Source organism: Pezoporus wallicus, unplaced genomic scaffold (genome assembly GCF_028554395.1).
Source record: "Pezoporus wallicus isolate ANWC-B61680 ecotype Strahan unplaced genomic scaffold, APGP_CSIRO_Pwel_v1 contig_818, whole genome shotgun sequence".
NCBI lineage: Eukaryota > Metazoa > Chordata > Aves > Psittaciformes > Psittacidae > Pezoporus > Pezoporus wallicus.
In genome coordinates, this window is record NW_026636248.1 from 2,023,030 (window position 1) to 2,044,077 (window position 21,048).

The following is a 21,048-nucleotide window of genomic DNA, read 5'->3' on the forward strand; positions in this document are numbered from 1 at the left end:
CCAAAGCTGCTTTTCAGGGCCAAGGGGTAAATGACAGAGAACAACATGCAAACAGTGCAGTACCCACTAATCCCCACCGCTCCTCAGCCCCCTCCTCATGCACCTCCCAATCTGCTGTAAGGCCTGAGTTGTGTTAGCTGAAGTATAACCCAAGCATCACAGATGTGTGTGTGCTGTAGAAATCTGTGCTGGGAAATACTGCACTGCATCTCAACTAGGATGGGAGCCATGCTTGATGGCCTTATATAGCCCCTCCAGCTGCAGGTCTGATATCAAATGACATGTCCTAGGCGTAGTTAAGAATGCAGCACATCTTTAAGTGGTTACATCTCCAGCCCTATGGCACTTAACAGGAAAAAGAGGGGGAAAAGATTCTGGGTTGATGACATACAATAAAACATAAAAACATTTACTTTCAAAGCACTACACGTATTTTCAGTTAAGTTACAACTGAGTACGTCCCCAGTGAAGCTACTACATTTGTAGTGTTACACCATGCATCCATTTTATAAAACACTTTAAAATGTGCTTTTGCCTCAGCCTGCCTCCACAGGATAATGAAGAAATATCATTCATCAGGAGCTCCCTAAGAAAAATAAACTTTAAAGCAGCACGGTACGCTCACTGAGTAACGTGTATGTCTGCAGAACTGCTGTTCTTTATGTATTCTGCATCTGAAAACTGCAAGTCTCACACGCGTGCACACACAAAAGACAGACAGACTGCTGCTGTGGACAAAATGGTGCCATTTAATACAAAAATCTGGTTTATGCATAGCCTGGCTGTAGTGCATGCTGGTCCCAAGCAGAGTGGGATGCAGCCAGTTATATCGAACAGTTGTGCCCTCAGCAACAAATGGTGCATTCATAAAACTGGAAAAGCCTCTGTCTAGGGGCTCACAGTTCTGCAAAGGAAACAATCGCTTGCTGACATTTTCTGAGGGAGGGTATGGCCAAAAGAGGTTGAGGGGGAGAAGTATGATCTACAGGAAAGTTATGTACAGAAGAAATACCAAAATATAAAGGAAATCCCCCAGATCTGCCACTCTGTTCCCTCTGCACTCTCCCTGCATTAGCCAGTCTCTAACAAAAGACCAAGGCCACCTGAAAAAGACATGTGCTTAGAAAACACTCAGCCAGTCAAGAGTATAGAATAAAAAGGAGGAAAGAAAAAAGCTTTCTTACAGAACGCTGGCCCATGAAGAAGCGATAGACATCACACAGGCTGCAGCACACAAAGCTGCATCTGACAGGCAGTTTCTCACAAGTTTCTTACCATTGCCTTTATTAGCTATGCCACCTCCACACTGGTAACTCAAAGCCAACATCTGGTGCTAGCTAAATGTCAGCACAGACAATCCCTTTAATAAAAATTTAAAGAGTCTGGGTCCCAATGAGGAAGTCATTAGTGCTTTGAATCTAAGACCCTGCACGAGAGCTGCAAGACTGAAACAATCCAGGCTTTTCAGCCAGGCAGAGCAGTGACTGCAGTGTGCAACAGGCCATCTCTCCAGGCTCCAGTGCTACCTCACACTGGGGATGCTCGGATCATGGCCACTACCCCATGTGTAGCCTATCTAGATGCTTTGTCTGGTCAGCACTGCTGGGCCCAGAGAGGTCTATGTATGCTGCAGGATGGGAGCATGCTGTATGGTCTGCCCTCAGCCTAGGGAGCAATGGCTCCTGAAGCTGAAATGCCAGGCACTGCTGCCTGCCCCAAACACACCTGACATCTGTATGGCTGAAGCCAAACCTGCTTGCCCTCAAGATACAGGAGACACCCACAAAAGTCGACGCAAAAGTGCCCCTTCATTAATAAGCAGCGTGGCTTATTAATGAATACCCATCACCTGCTCTGCTCTACTGAGCTCAGTAATTAACCCCCACCCCCCAAAAAAAACCACCAAATCATACGCTATAACTGAAGTTCAGTGCCATGAAAGTTTCTGTATGAGGAGAAAAGAATTGAGACCCACCTGCATGCTGACAGGAAACAAGAACCAAGTCTCCCCCATCACTCCTTGCTGCCCCAAGGTTGTGATGGGGCATTCACCTCCTTTTCTCCTGACAGTCACATGGCACAGAGGTCTCTCACATCCTGCCTTGCCAAACCTGACCATGACAGCTTGGAGCAAAGAGACCATCCTCCCCAGCCTAGAGGAGCCCAGCTGAAGGAGGACAGAAATTTTGTGTAATGGTTGACAGAATGAGTCCCTTCACTGTATTATCAAAAGACTCTGTGTGTTAGAGATTGAAGAGAGTACTCTTGCACTGAAGCCTATGCAAAGGTCTCTAAAAGAGGGATGCATGCAATTCTTCCCACCCACAGTGCACCTAAAGGTCCTTTAGAAACCTTTTATGAAGCAATTTCAGAAGGGAACAAGACTGCGGTTGCACAGACTGACAGTGCAAGAGAGTGCCATTCCTGCACCTCAGTGCTAGTAGAGCACTGCTGGAGTCAAGGAATAAATGCTGGGAGCACACACAGCCAGCTACAGAGGGGAGAACCAAGCAGAAGCTGTTGAGGCACTGGAGAATGAATGGTAATGTTTTTGTTTACCAGCTGTGCACTGTAAATGATTGCTTTTGCAATAAAGCTTTCACTGTATTTGCATAAATAGTTTCAATACAACTGTATGGAAAGCCGCTTCATTAGCACCGGTTATCAGTCAGAGACCTACAGCAAATACGAAACTGCAAATGCTTTTGCAGTGGCATCAAAGCAACCTAAAAATTGTCTTTCTGACCCTATTCCTTGGTCAGTTTCCAGGCAAGGCAAAAGTTTACACATACACATAAATGTTTTGTATGTGCTCCCATTAAACTTGCCCTTAGAACTAAGTGAATGTATTTCAGAATTCAAGTAACAGGCATGATTTTGTTTCCCTCCATAGACTTCACTACAACACAGAGTCAACTTATTAGGAAAGTCAGTTTTGTTTGTTTGTTTTTGCTTTAAATTTGGAGAAGGCAAAAACATCTGGGAAGCTGTGGGAGAACATCAGAGTTAAGAAGGAAATTACACCCCGGTCTCCTGAAAAGCTTTCAAATAGAGCACTTTGGGAAGTTTGTGAATAAGAGACAAAGAAGTTCTCAATTTGAGGAATGTCTTTCCCTTGAACACTGAGTCACAGAATACAAGTCTGCACATCACCCTGTGAAAGGAAAATAAAAAATAAATCTTGCCTGAAATGTGTCCCTTTTCCCTGTTCACTTTTGTTTGTTTGTAGTGGTTTGGTAAAATCCCACAAATATTTAAGACCAAAACCACAGTCCATATTTTATATTTAGATGAACTATGGCACCTTCCAAGAAGCTGTGATTGCAAGCCTGCATCTGAATCTCCCTCTGCCACCCCCAGGACCATGAAACCACAGTAGCAGGAAGAGCATGGGCCACCACTGCAGCCCTAGTGGTGATGCTGCCAATATTGGCCCCAATTTATATCAGTATAAAAGACAGCAAGGAAAGGAGCCCAAAGGTTTCTAATCGAGTGTGCTGAACACCATGACCTCCTCACACCCCCGCCCCACAAATGCTTAACTGCTGAATGAGATTCCTCTCGTTTCCTGCACTGAATCATCTGTGTCACCACAAAGATGAGATTTGTAACTGTGCGCACACGTTTCTTATTTGAGGGGCATGCAGAGGAGGGTGTTTCTCAAACTACTGTCAGATCAGCCACAGACGGTTTGGATTTCTTTCGTGTTTGATGTATCATTTAAGTAAATCTGTGTGTTTTTTTCTACTGAGGTACAACCTTTCAGTGATGCTGTTTTCTAGGAAACACGCAGGTGAACACTGCTGCTTTTCTTTTGCAAAGTACCATTTGAATGGAGCTAGAAGGGACAGGATATGCAGATTTGCACAAGTAAAAATAACTTATAACTTGAACTCTGACATCAGATGCTTCAACAGATTTAATTAGCGCAGGTCATATGCTCTTTTCAAATGCTTTTTTCCCCATACATGAACTTAAAAATCATTTCACTAATTTACCTGCAAATGACTTCATTTTCACTCCTAAGACGATAAACTATTTTTTAATCACTACAGCAATTCATTTTGCACAAAAAATTAGCAGCGCTGCATCCCTCAAAAGCAATAAAGAAACATCCAGGTTGTGCAAGATAAAGAAAGGTGAGGCAAACTGCTAAACCTCGGTTCCTTAACCAACCCCTCCTAACCAGGATGGCTTTGTACCATTGCTTCATGCAGGCAGGGAGGAGAGGACATTGTGATCTCCTACTGCCAGCTCCAGGCTTTGCACTGCTGAAATCAGTGGGAGCTTTGTGGATGCTGGGTAGGAGCAGCCTCGTATAAAGATGGAACAAAGCGATAGCAAAAATCATACTCTGCTCCTGATTGATCTGAGTCATGAGGAGTTCATGCTGTCAGTGAGCAAGAGCACGAGGAGGGCTGATGTGTTCTGGTCATCTCACTAAAGCAGCAGCAAAGATTCACATCCTCCTTGCAGCACCACGTGCTCTTACCTGGATGAAAGCTTAAGAACCACAGTTTTCACATGGGACTACTTTTTCCACAAAGCTTTTTCAATCTTCTCCACCCCTCATTTTAATGAAGGAAAACCTACCATCCTTTTGACCTTGGACTTGTTCGTTTTTTCTGTCTCTCTCAGTACATGCTTTTTGCTAACCATTCAGCATGCTGCGAGCCCTGATAAAAGTGGTTAATGTTTACTGAAACCTGTGTATGAACTGTACTAAACCTGATGCAGGGGGAGGCAAAGTTCTGCTAGCAGCATCCATGACCAATTGAAAAGAAGTGTTGGTTGTTTTTCTTTTTAAACTCCCCCCCCCCCCCCCCCCCCCCCCCCCCCGGAACAGCTGCATCAGTAGACGGGCAGGCAGCACATTCCTCTGGCTGAAAAAATGCTTCTCATCCATCCACCTAGACACATCAAAATAAGTCACTGTGCTGAGTACCGCAAGCCTTCCAAGAACACACAAAAGCTATCAATGAACTATTTAGGATCTGTTTTGGGTGGGGGGATGCATACAGTTATTTAACTGTTTTCCAAAACAATCTGAAAACATACAAGTCCAGCAGAACTGCTGGGTGCTCCTTGTAGGAAGTCCATATACCCTTGCTAGAGCAGTGTTCAAAACATCCTCTCAATTAAGTGGAAAAAGCATAATACTATGACTGTAAATTCAAACTACAGTAGCTGATCAGTATGATTGTGACCTTAAATTCACCACAATTTCCACTCACTAGTGACACAGCTTTAGAAATAATCACCTGTTTCAGTAGCTGTAACCGTGAACTATTCAGGAAGAATGCTCTGTAGCATAAGCCAAATTCATGCATTGCCCTTTCTTAGCTCACCCGCATTCTTTCCTGTCTGTATTCTAATACCGAGCCCAGAGAGCACTACCAAACAGCTCCTTCCTCCCTCCCACCTTCTTTGGTGACAGTGGGATGCGCTCAGGTGCTTAAAGCCAATTTTTCCCTTTGTACTAGAGGGCAGCAACAGCACCACAGTCACCTTGGAAACAACCATCACCCACTGTTTGCAGAACAAACAATGGTACCTTTTCAGCCAGCGCAAGGCAGGCAGGGCAAGGGGCAGCCAAGCAATTCTGGGACTTACAGGAGTGTTAACATATTGCATTCATTCAGTGCGTCAAAAAATAGTTCAGCACAAGAAGCAGGGCATTCTAAAAGTGAGAGCCCTTGGCTGGAAACCACAGACAAGCGCACAGGGCTCAGAAGGTCAAACAAGTCTCCCAAGTCAGCAATGAGGTCTTTTCCTCTCATTTTTTCACTTGCCCTCCCGTTCCCCTCTCTCATGCACACAGAGGGATGAAAAACGCACCTATTTAAACTGATCTTATCCACGGAAAGTCAAGTGTTCAGCTTCCAAGTAGCACTCACTGAAGTTTTCTCAGCGTGCCAAAATATTTTAAAGAACTGTTTACCCGCACTTGTAGTGCTTTGTACCCAACGCATCAAGAGCCGTTTCCAGAAGCGCTCCTTGTGAAGTTTGTGAGAATTGTGGTTATTGAGCATTTCAGACCCTATCTCTAAGCACTCAAGCAGTCACATACCCCTCTCCTTTCAAAATAACTCCATTTTCGCAGAGCAACAGATAATCTGACTGCTTTAAAAAAGCCAGATGATGTACATCTGGCTTAGCAATAACTTCAGAGTGGCTTCGTATCTCCTGGAGACTTTTTCCTCTGCTCACAAAACACCCACCACCAAACAGGCCTTTTTACATGCAACAAGCAGAGAAAAAAGCTACATGTTTAAGGATTCAGGCATTATCAATTTTAACACCCTCCCACAAGGCACTCGCTCTTGTGGTCAGGAGCAGTGTTGAAAGCAGAAGGGAGACTGAGGCATCACTCAGGCACTTCAGTGCTTTATAACCTTCCCACACCAGTTAGCAGACACCTACGTTGCTGAGAACAAGCTGACAGAAGTCCAGCTGCCCAGCTTGTCTGTAAGGCCACTCGGCAGAGGACTGAGAGGCCCTACAAGATCATGCTACTGCTTGATTCGTGCATAAAAGAGCATCCAGGTGTGCTGTGAAGGACTGCCAGGCACAACACACCCAGCTGAGAACTGCGCTGAGGTGATGAGAGCTGCACAAAGGTACAACAAAGCAACTCCTGGGCAAGATCGGTAGATTTCCACATCGCAATATAAACATTTTTCTACAACCTTCTCTCCTCTTTCATACTGCACTCAGCTGGGGGGGGGGGGGGGGGGAGAGAAGGCAAACATCTTAATTAGACCATTAGAAACACTGACTGGTGCTGTCCTGCTAGCTAAAGCCTCCAGCCAGCTTGTCCATGTGGGCCAGACAGGCTCACTCACGACTCTAACCATGGTAGCTCAGTTGAGTCGGATTAACATTACTAAAAATCTATCTTGATGTTCATTAAGATGCAGGCTAACACACTAACTGGTCTCGACACCCACAAACATGGCTTCAGACACAGCAGGCTGTACCTTAGGGAGCATCAGGAGAGCTTTAACTTCTTTTTTTTTTCCCTTAATTGTGTTCAGCTAACTCAGTTGACCTCAAACAATTGAGACACACACCCTTTTTGCCTGTCAAGACAGGGTCCTTCTCCGTCTTGCACTGCTGGGACAGGAGAAGTGAAATAGGTATGGAGGTGATTCACATGCAACCCATCCTTTACCTACTCCTAGTAGAGGGTGGAGGGGAGGAAAGCACACGGGTGAAAAGCTGCAGCTGTTCCAACTTCACAGTACACGATTTATGGAAAACAAAACAAGAAGAACAGAAAAATAGGATCTGAACATTACCGACCTGAAAGGATCATTATAAATACCTCCTGCTCTGTGTAAGGGCTACCCTGGGCTCCCTCTGCCTTCAAGGCCAAGAAAGGAAACACTGAACTTGAACAGCAGCCAGAACGCACTGTCTACTTTCTAACAGCTCCGGGCCGTGCTGAGACGGGGAAGCCTCTACCTGTGGCAGCAACGCACTGGCCAACCGTGGGTGGCTGCTGCTGCCTCCGCACCACCGCACGATCTCCCGCCAGAGCCGGGCAGAGGGATGAACACACAGCAGCTCTGCCCCTCTCCCCCCACATCTGAAGCGGCACCACGCTCGGCCGGGAGCCCCAGCAACAGGCTCCGGCTATTCTGGCAGCGGCACGTGCTCGGGAGGCCCTGACTCAGCGGGCGAGGACGGCACGGGTACCAGTCAGACGGGAACGCTCTCCTGCGCAGGCCAGTCTGCCGGCCGGCTGGGGCTGCCATGAGGCACCTCCGCTCGGGCATCACCGCGAACACCTCCGGGGGTCATGCTGCAGCACCGGCGGCCAGGCCTACCCTGGGGCAGGGAAGCAGGAGGAGCAGCAGTCGCTATGGCAGGGCCAGCCCTTCCCCTCCCTTCCCCCTGCGCAGCCACCCCCACCCTCCAGAAGCTCTATCGCAAATCCCCAGGCCGCGCCGACTGCCAGCTGACATAACTGTTTAGTCAGCAAGCAGGGAGAGGAGCAGCCGCCCCCCTCCATCCTTCCACGGCTCCTTCCTTACCCTGGTACCTTCCCTGCCGCCAGCGGACGGCAGGGAAACAATCTCTGCTCCCCAACCCCTACCGGCCTCAACGAAGCATTCAGCTCTCCACAAAGTTTGTCGAGCTCTGCCCTTCAGCTGAGGGATGAGGGTGGTTGGTTGTCCCGTCCCGTCCCGTCCCCCTCCCCTTCCACCACCCTGTCCCATCCCCCACGCGAGAGGAGATCCAGAAGCTCTGCTTCTGCTAGAGCAGCTTCCTCCATTTGCTGTGAGAACATCACTCCGGCCGGACCCGGCCCCGCGCCGCCCCGCAGAGGAAGTGCAACATAATAGGCAGGCCCCAGGTGCCAAGGTTAGCTTGTCCTTTTCCTCTCCCCGGGATGATTTCCACTCCTCTCAATACCAGCCTCCCGAAGACCAAGGGCTCAGAAGCTGTGCAGAAGTTAGGAACAACAACAACAGAAAGGCCGAAACCTGCTGAAGCACCACACTGCCTTTACACACTTCAACTTACACACGTTTGGAAAGGTTTAACCTCTTCTGTGGAGCAAAAAGTCAGATTTCATCCATGCACACAAACACTGACCCATTCTAACCATACCTTTTCAAGTCAGAGCTCAGCCCTCACCAGCAAGGCAGTACTACTGGTGTACACAACTGATCGTGCTGGCTTCCTCCACCCTCCTCACGGGAGATGCAACAGCTACAGCAGTACAAGTGTCTCAGCTGAAAGGAAAACTGTATCCCAGACCAGCCTGGAATAATGAAAAGCCTGGGCAAAAGGCAAGGATTTAATCAGTGAGGGAGATGGAGGTCATCACCCAAATCCCATTTCCCAAAGCACTGAGAATGCAGTTTCCACCCTCTGTTCTGACACCACCACTGTAACTGAATGCACGATGTACTTTTAAAAATATAGGTTTTAAAGGAAAGCCACACAATGTGTTATTACACCTTTCCCTTGACAGTTTGCTTGCACGGTACAAAAGTGTGCATCTACTTACTCCAAAACGCAAGTACTCATAGTATATGTAAAGTTGTTGCAGGGCAACTGCTGCACTGACATATTTCGCAGAATCCCCTGCCTTTCTAGGTGTAATAAGTACCATAAAATGTATAACTATACCATACCTGTTATGATGCTATCCACAGTTTATGCAAAACCAACATGTCCTGTGCTGACATCCCTGAAACAAAACATTTATTTGGCTTACACAAAAGCCTATTTCAGGGTGAAAAACTGAAATCTCCCCTTTCCTCCACTCCCTCCCTCGCCAAAACTACATGCATGTTCTTTTTCATATTTCCTCACAGCTGGGTATCTATGTAACCAACTCCAACTCAACTGCAGAGTAACCGAGGAAATTGAAGAATTAGTGACCTGTCGCAGTTTATCACATTGTGAATATAAGGAGTTACTGAAAGAAAAAAAAAAAAGCACCCTTCAAATAGTCTCCAAATAGCTAAGCAGTGGTGAGGACCAAAATTCCTTAGAGAAGAAGAATGTTTTAAGTTCAGAACTCCTTAATTCGCTCTTCCACACTTCAGTGCTAAAACCCCACATTCTACACAGGCTGCCTGCTGCCAAAAGATAGACAGCTGCAACACGTAGACACAAAAAGGAGGTGTCTTTTGGCTGGAGTTTTAGATTTCTGCATGCTGCCCTGTTTTACGTTCTACTCCCCCAAAGAGTTATAAAAAACAACTTCAGAAATCTACAAACAAATGGACTATTGTAACTGATGATAACTAATGATACAGACTGTATTAAGTGTGCAGATGGCATAAAGCCCCTTCACAGACCATGCTCCTTTGCAACAAAACTTTTTTCTTGGAAATCTGCTGTTGTAGTTATTGTGCCTACTTGGCCGTTAGCATATGTTTAGCTCCGTATCTTACAACAGAAGTCTGGGCATTCCAGTAAAACCTACATCAGTCTTCATTATTATTGTCTTTAAGCTGGTATCCCTGCACAGTGATTGACACTCTGCTCCTGGCTACTTAAACCAACTTTTTCTACAAAAGATGCTGCACCTACACTGGCAAAGTTGCACCAGATTTGTACCTGTTCAGCCAGAACAGAACCTGGACCGCAGTCTTACATGATGAAACATGATTGCCTTACACAATATCAAGCGTAATTAAGGAGGATACTCTCTTAAGATGGGAGTTCATTTGGGAGCAGAAAGAACAGCTAAAGGAGACCTGTTGTACAGAAGCAACAGAATTTTTGCAATAAAGAGATCTGCATCAAGAGAACAGACAAGAATGTGTGGTAAGGTGGGAAGATGAGACCATTTTCAGAGCTGAAACTCTCAAGCCTCTTGACACAGAGAGTAGTTTTGTGCTGAGGGTCAACACCTCTCCAGAACCTCTTCACCTTCCTTCAGCTGCTTATTCTCATGCCAGAGAAAGCCTACTTTGGTTCCCCTTTAGTGACCAAAACAAAAGTTGGTGAGGTGTAAGTGTTGAAAGACACAAACAATGAAAAGAAGACTGGCTACCCTGATCATTTTAGAGATAAAGGCTTACAGAGAAACCCCACAAACCCTTGTACCAGCATCTCTGAAGGGCAGTGAGTTACACTACAATAGGAATGAACTACTAGACGTGAGGGGGTAAACAAATTATTGCAAACAAAGATAACCCCTTCTCCGCAAGCTGGTTTTACTGCTTCCGCATCCTACGATGTCAAACACACATTCAGGTTGCCCAGGAGAGCATTATGAAGTCACTAATTCAACATCAGGACAAATTTTTTTCACTTACTCAGGCAAAGACACACCAGAAAGGGGAAAGCTGGGAGGAAGCACCTAGAAATAAGAAGTCGCTTAAGAAAAAGGCAGCTTCAAAGATCTCACACAGATTTCCATTGAGATTTCTCCCTTTGTGTTGTTTGCAGTCACATACCTGGAAGAATACTTGCCTTGAAGTGGTGGTGGGGGAAAGCCTTAAATACAAGTGGTGTTAAATACAGCCTTTGAAGGCAAACACCACCATGGACCTGAAAGACAGGGGCAAGTGGGAAAATCAAAAGGGGGAGGGATACAGGGGGAAGTGACTATTAACATAAGCCTGCCACTCTTACAGTTACTAGCATCATGCTACAGACACCCAATAACTGAAAGCAGCCACGGAGTGGAGGCTCACTCAGCCTTCAACAAAGCTAGAAGCCAGAATGTATATAAGAATATGCAAGTTAAAAATGAAGCATCTTCAAAAGAAAAGAAAAAATGGTTGTGCTGGTTTTTCAACATCACAACTCCAAGCCAGCAAAGATTCTAAGCCCAACACCACGGCAGATGCAGTTCCTACATACAAGGACAGAACACACATTGCTGATGACCTCCCTGACCCATGGAGCAGAGATTGGATTAGGCTCTGTGTGCAGGAATTAATCAACCCAGCATCACTGCTGCATGGATTCCAAGATCCATCTCAGCAAGCAGTCGCCTCCTGTTTCATCCAAGGTTGATTCAAGGCCCCCCTGCAAGGACTGGCAAAAAAGCATTCTGCTTCCACTTTTCCTCCTGGCCTTTGCTTCACTACCAAGACATGGTGGTTTTGATGTTTTGAGCACCCCATCTTTTTAATGATGGTTGAAAGGACTTTTAAAATCTGTTCTACCTGCACTGCCATCAGAAGTCCTATTCCCTTTTACTATGTCTTCTCCACTGCCTCCTTGTCCCAGCACATCAAAATCAGCTGCATAGCAAGTCAGATCAGAGAACTGATCCAGCCAAAATGGAACTTTCAGTCCTTACCAGCTTCTTGGCCTAGCACTTTAGAGCATACCTTTAAGATATTTAAGGTCTGTAATATTTAGGTTATATACCCTAAGAAAAAGAGGCAGTTTAAAAAATATTCTAATTAAAGCAACATAAACATGCCCTCCATATGCAATGACTTTATTTTAGCTTTTAGGTTTTCCTGATCTACACCCAGGAGCAGAGAGATACCTGCAAAGCCTATGCCATGCCAGGACTCCATTCCTTGGTCCTCACACGGCCTTTAGGATACTAAATTTAAATTCAGGATTCTAAATGTGTAAAGCAGCAGCAGAGCAATACAAGACAAGCTCTGGATTCAACCATCAGAACCACAATCACAGTTTGATACTTTAAAAGGACAGCCCTTGCCTCCTTTCTCCAAACATACATGCTTGCTACTTCCAAGCACTGTATAATTCACAGAGCCCACAGGGCCCAGCACTACATGCTGAACAGCTTATTAGAATGGTTTTATATGCAGTGACACTGAGAGGTTCTAATTATAAATCAGTACTACACGATGAACAGGGCTGGTTTCTCCTAAAACTACAGTATTTCACCAACCTCCAGAGGCTTAATAAAGGAACAAGTAACCTAGATAAAGCTGAGTTCTCATTGTGAAAAGCAGTTTCTTTATTACCAAAAGGTTTGAAATTGCTAGCACCACCCTTGCAACTACATTCCCAGTTCTGGCAAGTTGGACTAAGTTTTTCATCAGCTAAACACAAACCAAGTTGCATGCATCATTTGATAGGCAGGTTAAGGTAGAGCTTTAAAAGCCAAGGTTCCTTTTTAGGCTATGTCAGTACTGAAGAATGCTTAGCACTTTACACAGAGGAAGAAAGGGGTTACCATGACCTGATCTAAACCTCTCCTTTCTCACTCTCCACTTCAGAAGTGGCTGCATTTCAGTAGCAGTGCAGGCACTGATTTTTAAAGCACCCTTTAACTAAATAAATACAAACTGTATGGTTAATTTCTGCAAGCAAAAAAAAAACTCTTTTGTTCGCAAAAATTAAGATCACCAAGTTCACCAACATGGAGCAGTCCTACAGGTGGAGAAGTGGGACTACCAGAAAAGAAAAAAAAAAGGATGAGAACATAGTAGAGTTACATCAATAAACATTATTTCAGAAAGCTCTAAACAATTCTTTCGATACCTGCTGATACCAAACAGATGGGTGAATTGAAATCAGTATCCCAAACAAGCAAGCTATCACTGGAAAGCAGGCAAACTTTTTTGTGGGTAGTATCCCTTGGTTTGAGTGGAGCTCTCTTGTCTCAGGATAAGTTGCATTCACTAAGGTTTCAGATACACAGGGCATGCTTCAGGCTGACATCTGCAGGGGAGGGAATATTAAGCGGAGAGATACATGGATACTGCTCTTATAAACCAGTAGGGTATCTGGGAAGGAAAGCAGTGAGCAAAACACCATTTAAAACAAGCAGTTCTCAAGCAATCAGGATGGAAGTAACAGAGTTGGACCTGCCAATACCCTCACTAAACAGCATCTTCTGCCTATAACCTGCCAACATTGAGAAAGTTTCCCAAAAAGCTGCTGGAGAATTCTGGCAGCACCTGGAAATCTTTAAGCCTGTCCAAGTGTATGTCTTAGAGCAATAAATATGCAGGCAAATAAAGTGCTTTTGGCATGTGCCTGTGATAGATGTTAACAAGGCAACTGAAGCTTTAACAAGTGTTGGTGGACAACGTAATCAAAAGCACAGAACAACTTCTGCACAATAACCAATACTCAAATCGGGAGTCCAACCTGGAAGGAAGGCCACAGCGGTGATAGAGCAGAGTCCCACAGAGTCCTGAGAGGTGTGGGGAAAGGACTGCTCATTCCAGGACAGGGCAGTCCTGAAGAAATGTCACCAGAGCCTCAGCTTCAGTGTGATTCAGGCCAGGGTGATTTCAGAGGTTAGTTACCATGCGACGGCTGTCCTCCCTGTCTGACGGCCAGCGGTTACCACGCTTGCAGCAGAGACACGTCCAGCTCCAGAGCTGCCCATAATTGAAGTTTTAACTACCACGCAATTCAGCTTAAGCACAGCGAGCTCTGAAGTGCACCATTTGGGAGAGGAGAGTCACATCCACCCTTCTGCCATCTCTGCAACACAAACCAAGCCCTTCACCCTGGGTCAGAGCAGAGCAGCAGCATGAGAAACCTCCAGAGGAAACAAAGTCCCTTCTGCCTCAGACATTTGCCTGAGGCCCTCACCTAGGCATCGAGTACAAGCACACTTACATCCAGGCCTTTGGGCACGGATCGTGGTTAGAGGCTTGTCTGCAGACCACCTCCAGCAGAAAAGTCCAGCACAGATCCAGGCCTCTTGTTGGTACTGCCAGAGGCCATATTAACTTGTCGCCTTCAACATGCATCCAGCAGAGTTCAAGTCATGGATTTGTTGGAAGTTCATCACTTATTCAGGCTTTTGTGCGAGAGGTCATTGCTGTCAAACTGTCTGCTTTCACAAGCACAAAAGCTCATGTTAAAATGTAAATACTTACAGGTGTTCCACCAGGCACTCAAGATGAAAGTCAGAGCAAATATATTAGCCCTAGCCATATTTTACAATGCTGGTAGTACTTGAATGTCATCTGTTTGTGAACCAAGGTTTTTATGTGGGTTCATCTGCCTAGACAGGAAGCATGATCTAATGGCGAGGACATGGGACTGGATTTAGAGCATTTGGGTTCTTTTTCTGCCTCTGTTACTGTCTCCCTCTGCGACCTTCAGTAAATAAATTCTTCATGCCACTGTCCCAGTTGAAAAGAGCTGTGAATAGACGCTTACAATCCATACAACTGCTGTGACCCTGTGTCATTTTTTGCTAATTACTACAAGAATTCTGGAATGATATACAAAATGTTAATCTGACTGATAGAGGCAACCTGAGCTAACAAAAAGCAGAGCCTTATAAAGGAGCACAACACCCTCCTCCCCAAAGACCTGCGTTACGCTGTTTGTTTTTCAAGACGGAATCTCTGCAACTTATTATTACATGGGCCTTGATGGAGACAGCATTCTGCAAATTCAGCTTTGCAACAAGCCCGGATAGGCTGGCTTACCCCTGTCGCCTCCATCTGCGCACTGCATACCACTTGCAAGCAATTCAAGCACAACTTCTGTGTTGGGGTAACACCACAAGACTAGCAGCAGGACGATGCTTGGCACAGGCCTACTGGGAAAATCAATTCCCCAGCTGTGGGAAGCAGCAAAGCCAGTGGAGGCTGCAATCACCACGTCACCCTGGAATCCAGTTCCATGTCCAGTTCAACCTCGTTCTGTGACTGAGCTGCACAGTTCTGGAAAAGCTGGTATCCTCCTCCCTCAGCACTTCAGCTACGTGTCTTCTTGCGACTTCTAGAAACTACTGTATTAGCTGTTACATGGGAAGAAGTCATCACAGGCCTGAGAGGAACTCGTACCCATTAAGTTCAGTACCTACCACGGGGGTAATTTGGCACTGTGCATCCCACGCCATGGATGTCAGAATGACAGCCCCACCACCCTTCACCACACAGAGGCTCTCTCTGTGAGGGAACCTTGGTACCAACACGGGAGGAAAGACAGTTCCAGTAAACCTCATGGGTAATAGGAAGTGCCATCTCTCCGGAACAACACAGAGGAGCGGAAAGGAACTGCGAACAATTGTGTTCTTCTGATGTGCATTCCCTTCCTCTGCTCAAGCAAGCGCAGGAGGCCAAGTGAGCACACATGACATGCTCCCTGCAGGATGCCACATCCTGCCGTATTTCATACGGCATCCCGAGGCAAGCCAGATACTTTTTGAACACAGTATGGTGTTTGACAGTGTGATCTGTCACCGTGTGACAGGTTCTCAGAGACAACACGGGAGAGAGAAGGGAACGGCACTGACAGATTTATCCAACAGCGCCGAACTGTTCCTACCCACACTTCTCTGAAAAGGAATAAAAACAAGCAAACAGACATACCGGGCGCACACACGGATTTTACAACACGTACTCTTTCTGCTCCTTGCTTTCAGTAACCTGTGCTACTTTTGCGAATCTCTCACACGAACAACCCACCCAAACCCTTCCCATTCCTACAGAAAGCAGAGGTATTTTGAAGGGGGGACAACAAAAGCAGCCTGGAGGTTGCTCTATGCGCTGCTTACCCCACTACTTTGCTCCCAGCCGCGCTCCCCTGGCCCCCCGCACGTGGCACGGTGTCCCGAGGAGGAGTGCCGGTTGTGCTGACATCAGTGAGGCTCCGGGGGCCATCCCGGCAGCTGCTCCTGCTCCTGCTCCTGTGCGTGGCCCAGAGCCAAGCCGCTCTGCCGTTTTGGTGATGTTCCCTCCTGCCGGCTACCCCCGCTCCCTCCCACACGTCTGCAGGGTGCAGCGAGGTGGCCGGGACAGCCCTTCCCAGGAAACCTAGGCAAAGGGAAAGGGAAAAGAAGGCGGCTTTTCATGGGCAGCCCCTGGTCAGAAACACCCAAGTGATTTCTGACAGCCTGCTGTGGGTTGAAGGAGCTGTATGTAGTTTGGCTTCCCGGGCAGCCAAGGCCCCAGTCGCCCTTAGGACTTTGTCACTTAGAGGAAAAAAACACATGCTCTGTCCTCCGTCTCACCAAGCCCTGCAGCAGGCCCCGCTCCATACAGCTGTTGCCCTGTTTTAAAGCAGACCCATCCTTGGGGGCAGCTGCTCTCCAGCCAAATGATGATAGCAGAGCAGCAGAAAGCTCACCCAAAAGCACACCGCGGGTGCAAGACATCTTCCAGGCTCAGCAAAGGGGCCACTGCAGCACTTTTTCCTCCCTCAGCTGCTCCCCATAAGGGCATGAAGCAATGCAAGGGCAGGCGAGGCATGCCAGGGCACCTTTGGGCCCAGCCAGCCCCATGGAGGCTGGTTTTAGGCAGCTGGGTATCTGCAGCCAGTAATCCCAGCAGCAGGGAGCATCCCTGTGCTGAGCCACAGCCAGATCTGGGGAGTGAAAGGTGACAGCCAAGCCAACTTCACGTACGCCCTCGGAGCCTGCAGCTCAGACCCCATGTCAAGATTAGGAAAGTATGCACACACAGAGAGCACATGAGCTGCTGGAGTACTTTTGTTTAACTCTTGCAGACACCGTATATTGAAGGAGTTTGGCCTCATGGCCACGTTTCTTGCCATCTCCCTTCAAAGGCAGCTCTTCTCAGGCAGCCAGACCTGTGACACTTCTTTGGGCTGAGCAATACCTGCTCAGGTAGGTCAGAAACTGAAGTCAGTGAGACAAGTTTGGAGCTGCAGCTCACACGGGTTAAAGATTCTGGCTTGTGTTGGGAATACTTTTTCTGGAAGTTAAATGCAGGCCCCAGTCCCGAAACACTTCCTCCAACTTCACCCATGCCAGTATTTTGACTTAAATGGAACAACCTACTTAAGCAGAATTATATCTGTATTTAAAGTGTTTGCAGGATCAGTGCTTGGCTTCAAACAGACTTGCCTCTGACATACACACGGATGCAAACTGAAAAAAATGCCCTCAGAGCCACCAGGCTAAGCCTTGTTAAGACAGAAAGAAAAGGATAAAGACAACAACCCCCACCACAACACATGTAAAATTTACATCTGCGTATGTTGAAGAATGATTCACCAGGGCAGGAGAAATAGGGATGCCTGAAGGCTATGGCTGGAAGTGAGAGAATGGTCCCTAATACTGGGTTTATCTGGGCAAAGAGTCTCAAAACCAAGCCGATCCGTGCACTATCAGCACCAAAACCACTGATGATTCTGGGAGTCACATTTTAATGTTACCTCTTTAAAGGAGTAAGAATTTAAGTTCAGTAACGTTAGCAATCCTACACTCCAAAGAAACCCTGCTTCGGCCAAGAAACAAACTCAACTCCTTCCTTCTCCGTACCAAGCACAAAAGAAGAAGATACAAACACAAGTTTCCCTGGAACAAACCAGTCAAATTCATTTAAATCTTCCCGAAGCGCAACAGGGCAGAACCCATTCCTGTTCCCAGAGCTTATTACAGTAACATGACTAAACATGCTCAGCAGTCCAATGTGATAGGATGCATCCATTTGCTGATGCCAGAGAAAGATGCATGTCTCTGCTACATGGCACTGCTCTCTCAGGCTGCTTTTCAAAAGATGTTTTGAAAAGCAACCTGCTGCGTACATTCTTAACAAGTCATAGTATCACCGGCTGTACAAGCGTTTGACCTCTACTTGCTCTGCACTGTGGACAAAAATCTGACATCAGCTTATTCCAACCTTAGTAACACCAAACTGCTCTTACAAAGCTGCCTGGAACAGACCAAGACAACGCACTGATAAACTCCCAGAAGGACCCCCGGAGTGCTGAAAATGCAACTAGTTTAGCACATGAGCCCACATGTTTTAAATTTGGGTTGGTTTAATCCAAGTAAGTAACCTGATTAAAATGGGAGTCTTCTCTGGAGGTCTAATTTCTAGATGTTTCCATTACTCCATATGCTTTCATGTTGTATAAACACAACAAACAGTACATACATCACTGTTGGGATGATTTAAGAATTCGGTTTAAAGCTACAACGCAAGTCACTCAAGGCAAGAGAGTTAGATTATTTTGTGAGTGGTGAGAACCACCAATTGTATTTCATTTCAGTCTTGGCAAGGTGACGTACTGAGGGTTGACATCTTTCTATTCCCAGTTTCTTCTTCTAATTTCTCAATTTCAGAACCTTTACATATGTCACATTTACATACAGACCTAAGGCAAAAGGAGCAAAAGGGAGCGAGAAGGATGTAGTCTGACTGTGATGCTTTAAAACATGTATCAATGCTAGGAGTGTATTTGCTTCTAAACTAAACAGCCAGACACAGACCCCAGAACACATGCAGCACCTATACTGCAAACTAGGAATTTTTGAGACCCTCCCAAATTCTGCCTAGCAACCAAAGCTCTCTATTTATAAGTGGACACCTCAGCAGCAGTACAGGTTCCCAGCATGCCTCAACCATGATATCTGGAAAGACTCCTCCATTGGGTAAGAAGATAGTTACAATTAAACATTTATAGTGAGGTAGTGCTGAGCGGGTCAGTTCCACAATGTGTTAGGTGGCTTTTCAAAACTTGGTAATTGAATGCTGATCCCTGCCCCGAAGAGTTTACAGTGTGGGAAATCAAAGCATAACACTTGGCATCTGTATGCTGGGAATTAAACAAAGACCACCAGCAGCTCATTTCTGGGGTCCTTGGACTAGGCAGCTCATATAAACAGCCATTACCAGAAATAGTGGAAATTTTTAAATCAGCAGCCTGGACTTTCCTTACCCACATCTGTGCAGTCTGTTTGAATTACTAGCCGGGACAATAACTACAGCGCACAATTTGCACATGCTGCTGGCATCTTCTTGCCCACGGTACATTATTTTTGGCTGCACTACTTTTCAGCAATCGTCTTGAAAAGACAGTGAGCACACAAACTGAAACGTTTACTGCAAGTCAAGACCATTCAGGCAGCGCAGGCAAAAGACACGCTGCCAGCACACAAGGTCAGAAGTCAGGCAACAAGCAGATCCTTCAGCACAGGGTCACCCAATACTCCAGGACCATCCCAGGCAGTCATCAGTACATCTACTATGCAATAGTAGCACACACTGGCTATCAGACAGTCCACATGTGAGACTGTGGTGTTGCAGATCTACTAACCCGCATCTTTTTCTATGGAGATTAAGAGTTATGCAATGGTGTAAATAAAAACTCTGGCCCCAAACATGCAGGGGCCATCTCTGTCCCAGATCCATCCTCGGGGAGAATTCTCTACATTCCCCTTTTCCTACAGGGAAGGACAGGCCTGGGAAGGACAAGCCCTCCTCCTCCCACTCACCAGAGCAAATACACTCAAGGAAGTTAAAGCACAGCTTCTGGGATTTAGAAAAGGGATGCAGCAATGGCGACACTGCTTCAGTGATGCCCAAAACCGGGATGGAAGAGAATTTAGTCACCTAGGCTATTACACTGCAAATTCAGTTTGCTGTTTATCAAGCAAGCTCCTAGAACAGAACCGCTGACTTTGTAACTACACCTGTAGGAATTTCAAGCACCAGAAAAGTACAAAGACACTATTAGTGCTTCAATTTTTTTAAAGTTTCCTGGCATCTTTCATGCTGTGAATGCTCAAGAGCTTTCAGCTGTATATACCCCACATGTAATCTTAGTCCAGTGAAGCCTGGAAGAATTTTGCTGTCGATTTAAATGAAGCCATGTTTTCCACATCTACATACTATTTGCACATCTACTGATTTATTAAATACATAACAGCAACGACGTTGGGCCACGATCTGTGTTCCGCTTGGCCCACTTTTCTGTGAACACCTTGTTTGCTGATTTTTGAGCATTTGAAATTAATACCTTACCATTTATTTCTATCTTTCTTGAGGAAAAGGGAGCCATGGAAAATCCTTAGTCACTAGATTTAAAGAACTTATAAGTTCCAAAAGCTTTGCAAGTCAAGACTGGGAGCTGCTCAAACTGCAGTTAGTACAGCTGCACAGTTTACAGAATCCACCAGTTCCTTCCTGCAGAGTTTACAATCTGCACGGCTTCCTCCCAAGGTAACCAGCATCCACTGAGGTACACATCATCTCACTCACCCATAGAAATTCACCTCCTGGTGAGGGCGAACGTGGTGGCCACTTCACACTCAGCTAAAAGATGCTGCCATTTCCCAAAAAGGAGGACTGAAGGCAGAGGATGGAGAAGACTTCTCCCCCAAAGTATAGGTAGCACCGATATGAAAATAAATTCTTTGCTATTTAAAGAAAAAGCACAGTTTCCAACAATGAACCAAGTTTACACAAGGGAAATAGGGGCACTGTGATATAGCTCTCTTCACCTTCTGCAACATGGACACCTAAGCTACTGCCAGTTCACAGACTGCTAGGAAACCTTACCAAGCAGAAAAGCCACCAATCTGCTGTAAAATCTGGAAGTTGCTCCAACACTTGTTCCAGAAGTTGCCAAGGACCACAGCTTTGAACCTTACTTGGAAATGTAGTAAGATGTACTAAGCAACACCTGGCTGGGCCATCGGGTAAGGAGGAAGAACAAATGGTACCTGCAGCCATTAGAAAAGCAGACCAAAAGAAATATACCCTCCAAATCAACTAAACACAAGGCATAAGTTACATCTCTTGTAACACACTTGCGATTGTACTCATACTTCTTCCCCTGGAAAATACAATCAAACCTCACAAATGGAAGCCCTTAGTAACCCAGCTACACCTCTTCCACCACCAGCCTCTATGGCAC

General features: G+C 46.1%; 1 protein-coding gene across 9 annotated transcripts in view; it reads right to left on the reverse strand.

The window, feature by feature from the left end:
* The window catches only part of RREB1 (ras responsive element binding protein 1), a 123,934-nt gene that overhangs the window by 94,602 nt on the left and 8,284 nt on the right, over positions 1-21,048 (reverse strand). Inside the window, exon 1 of one of the 9 annotated variants that reach the window (XM_057399288.1) lies at positions 7,676-7,824. The exons of 7 other annotated variants lie outside the window; for them this stretch is intronic. In XM_057399288.1, the coding sequence (XP_057255271.1) occupies positions 7,676-7,781 (106 nt within the window). In that variant the 5' untranslated portion in view covers positions 7,782-7,824. Of the gene's footprint in view, positions 1-7,675; positions 7,825-21,048 lie in introns of those variants that run through there. One more of the 9 variants, XM_057399293.1, reaches the window with a different exon arrangement.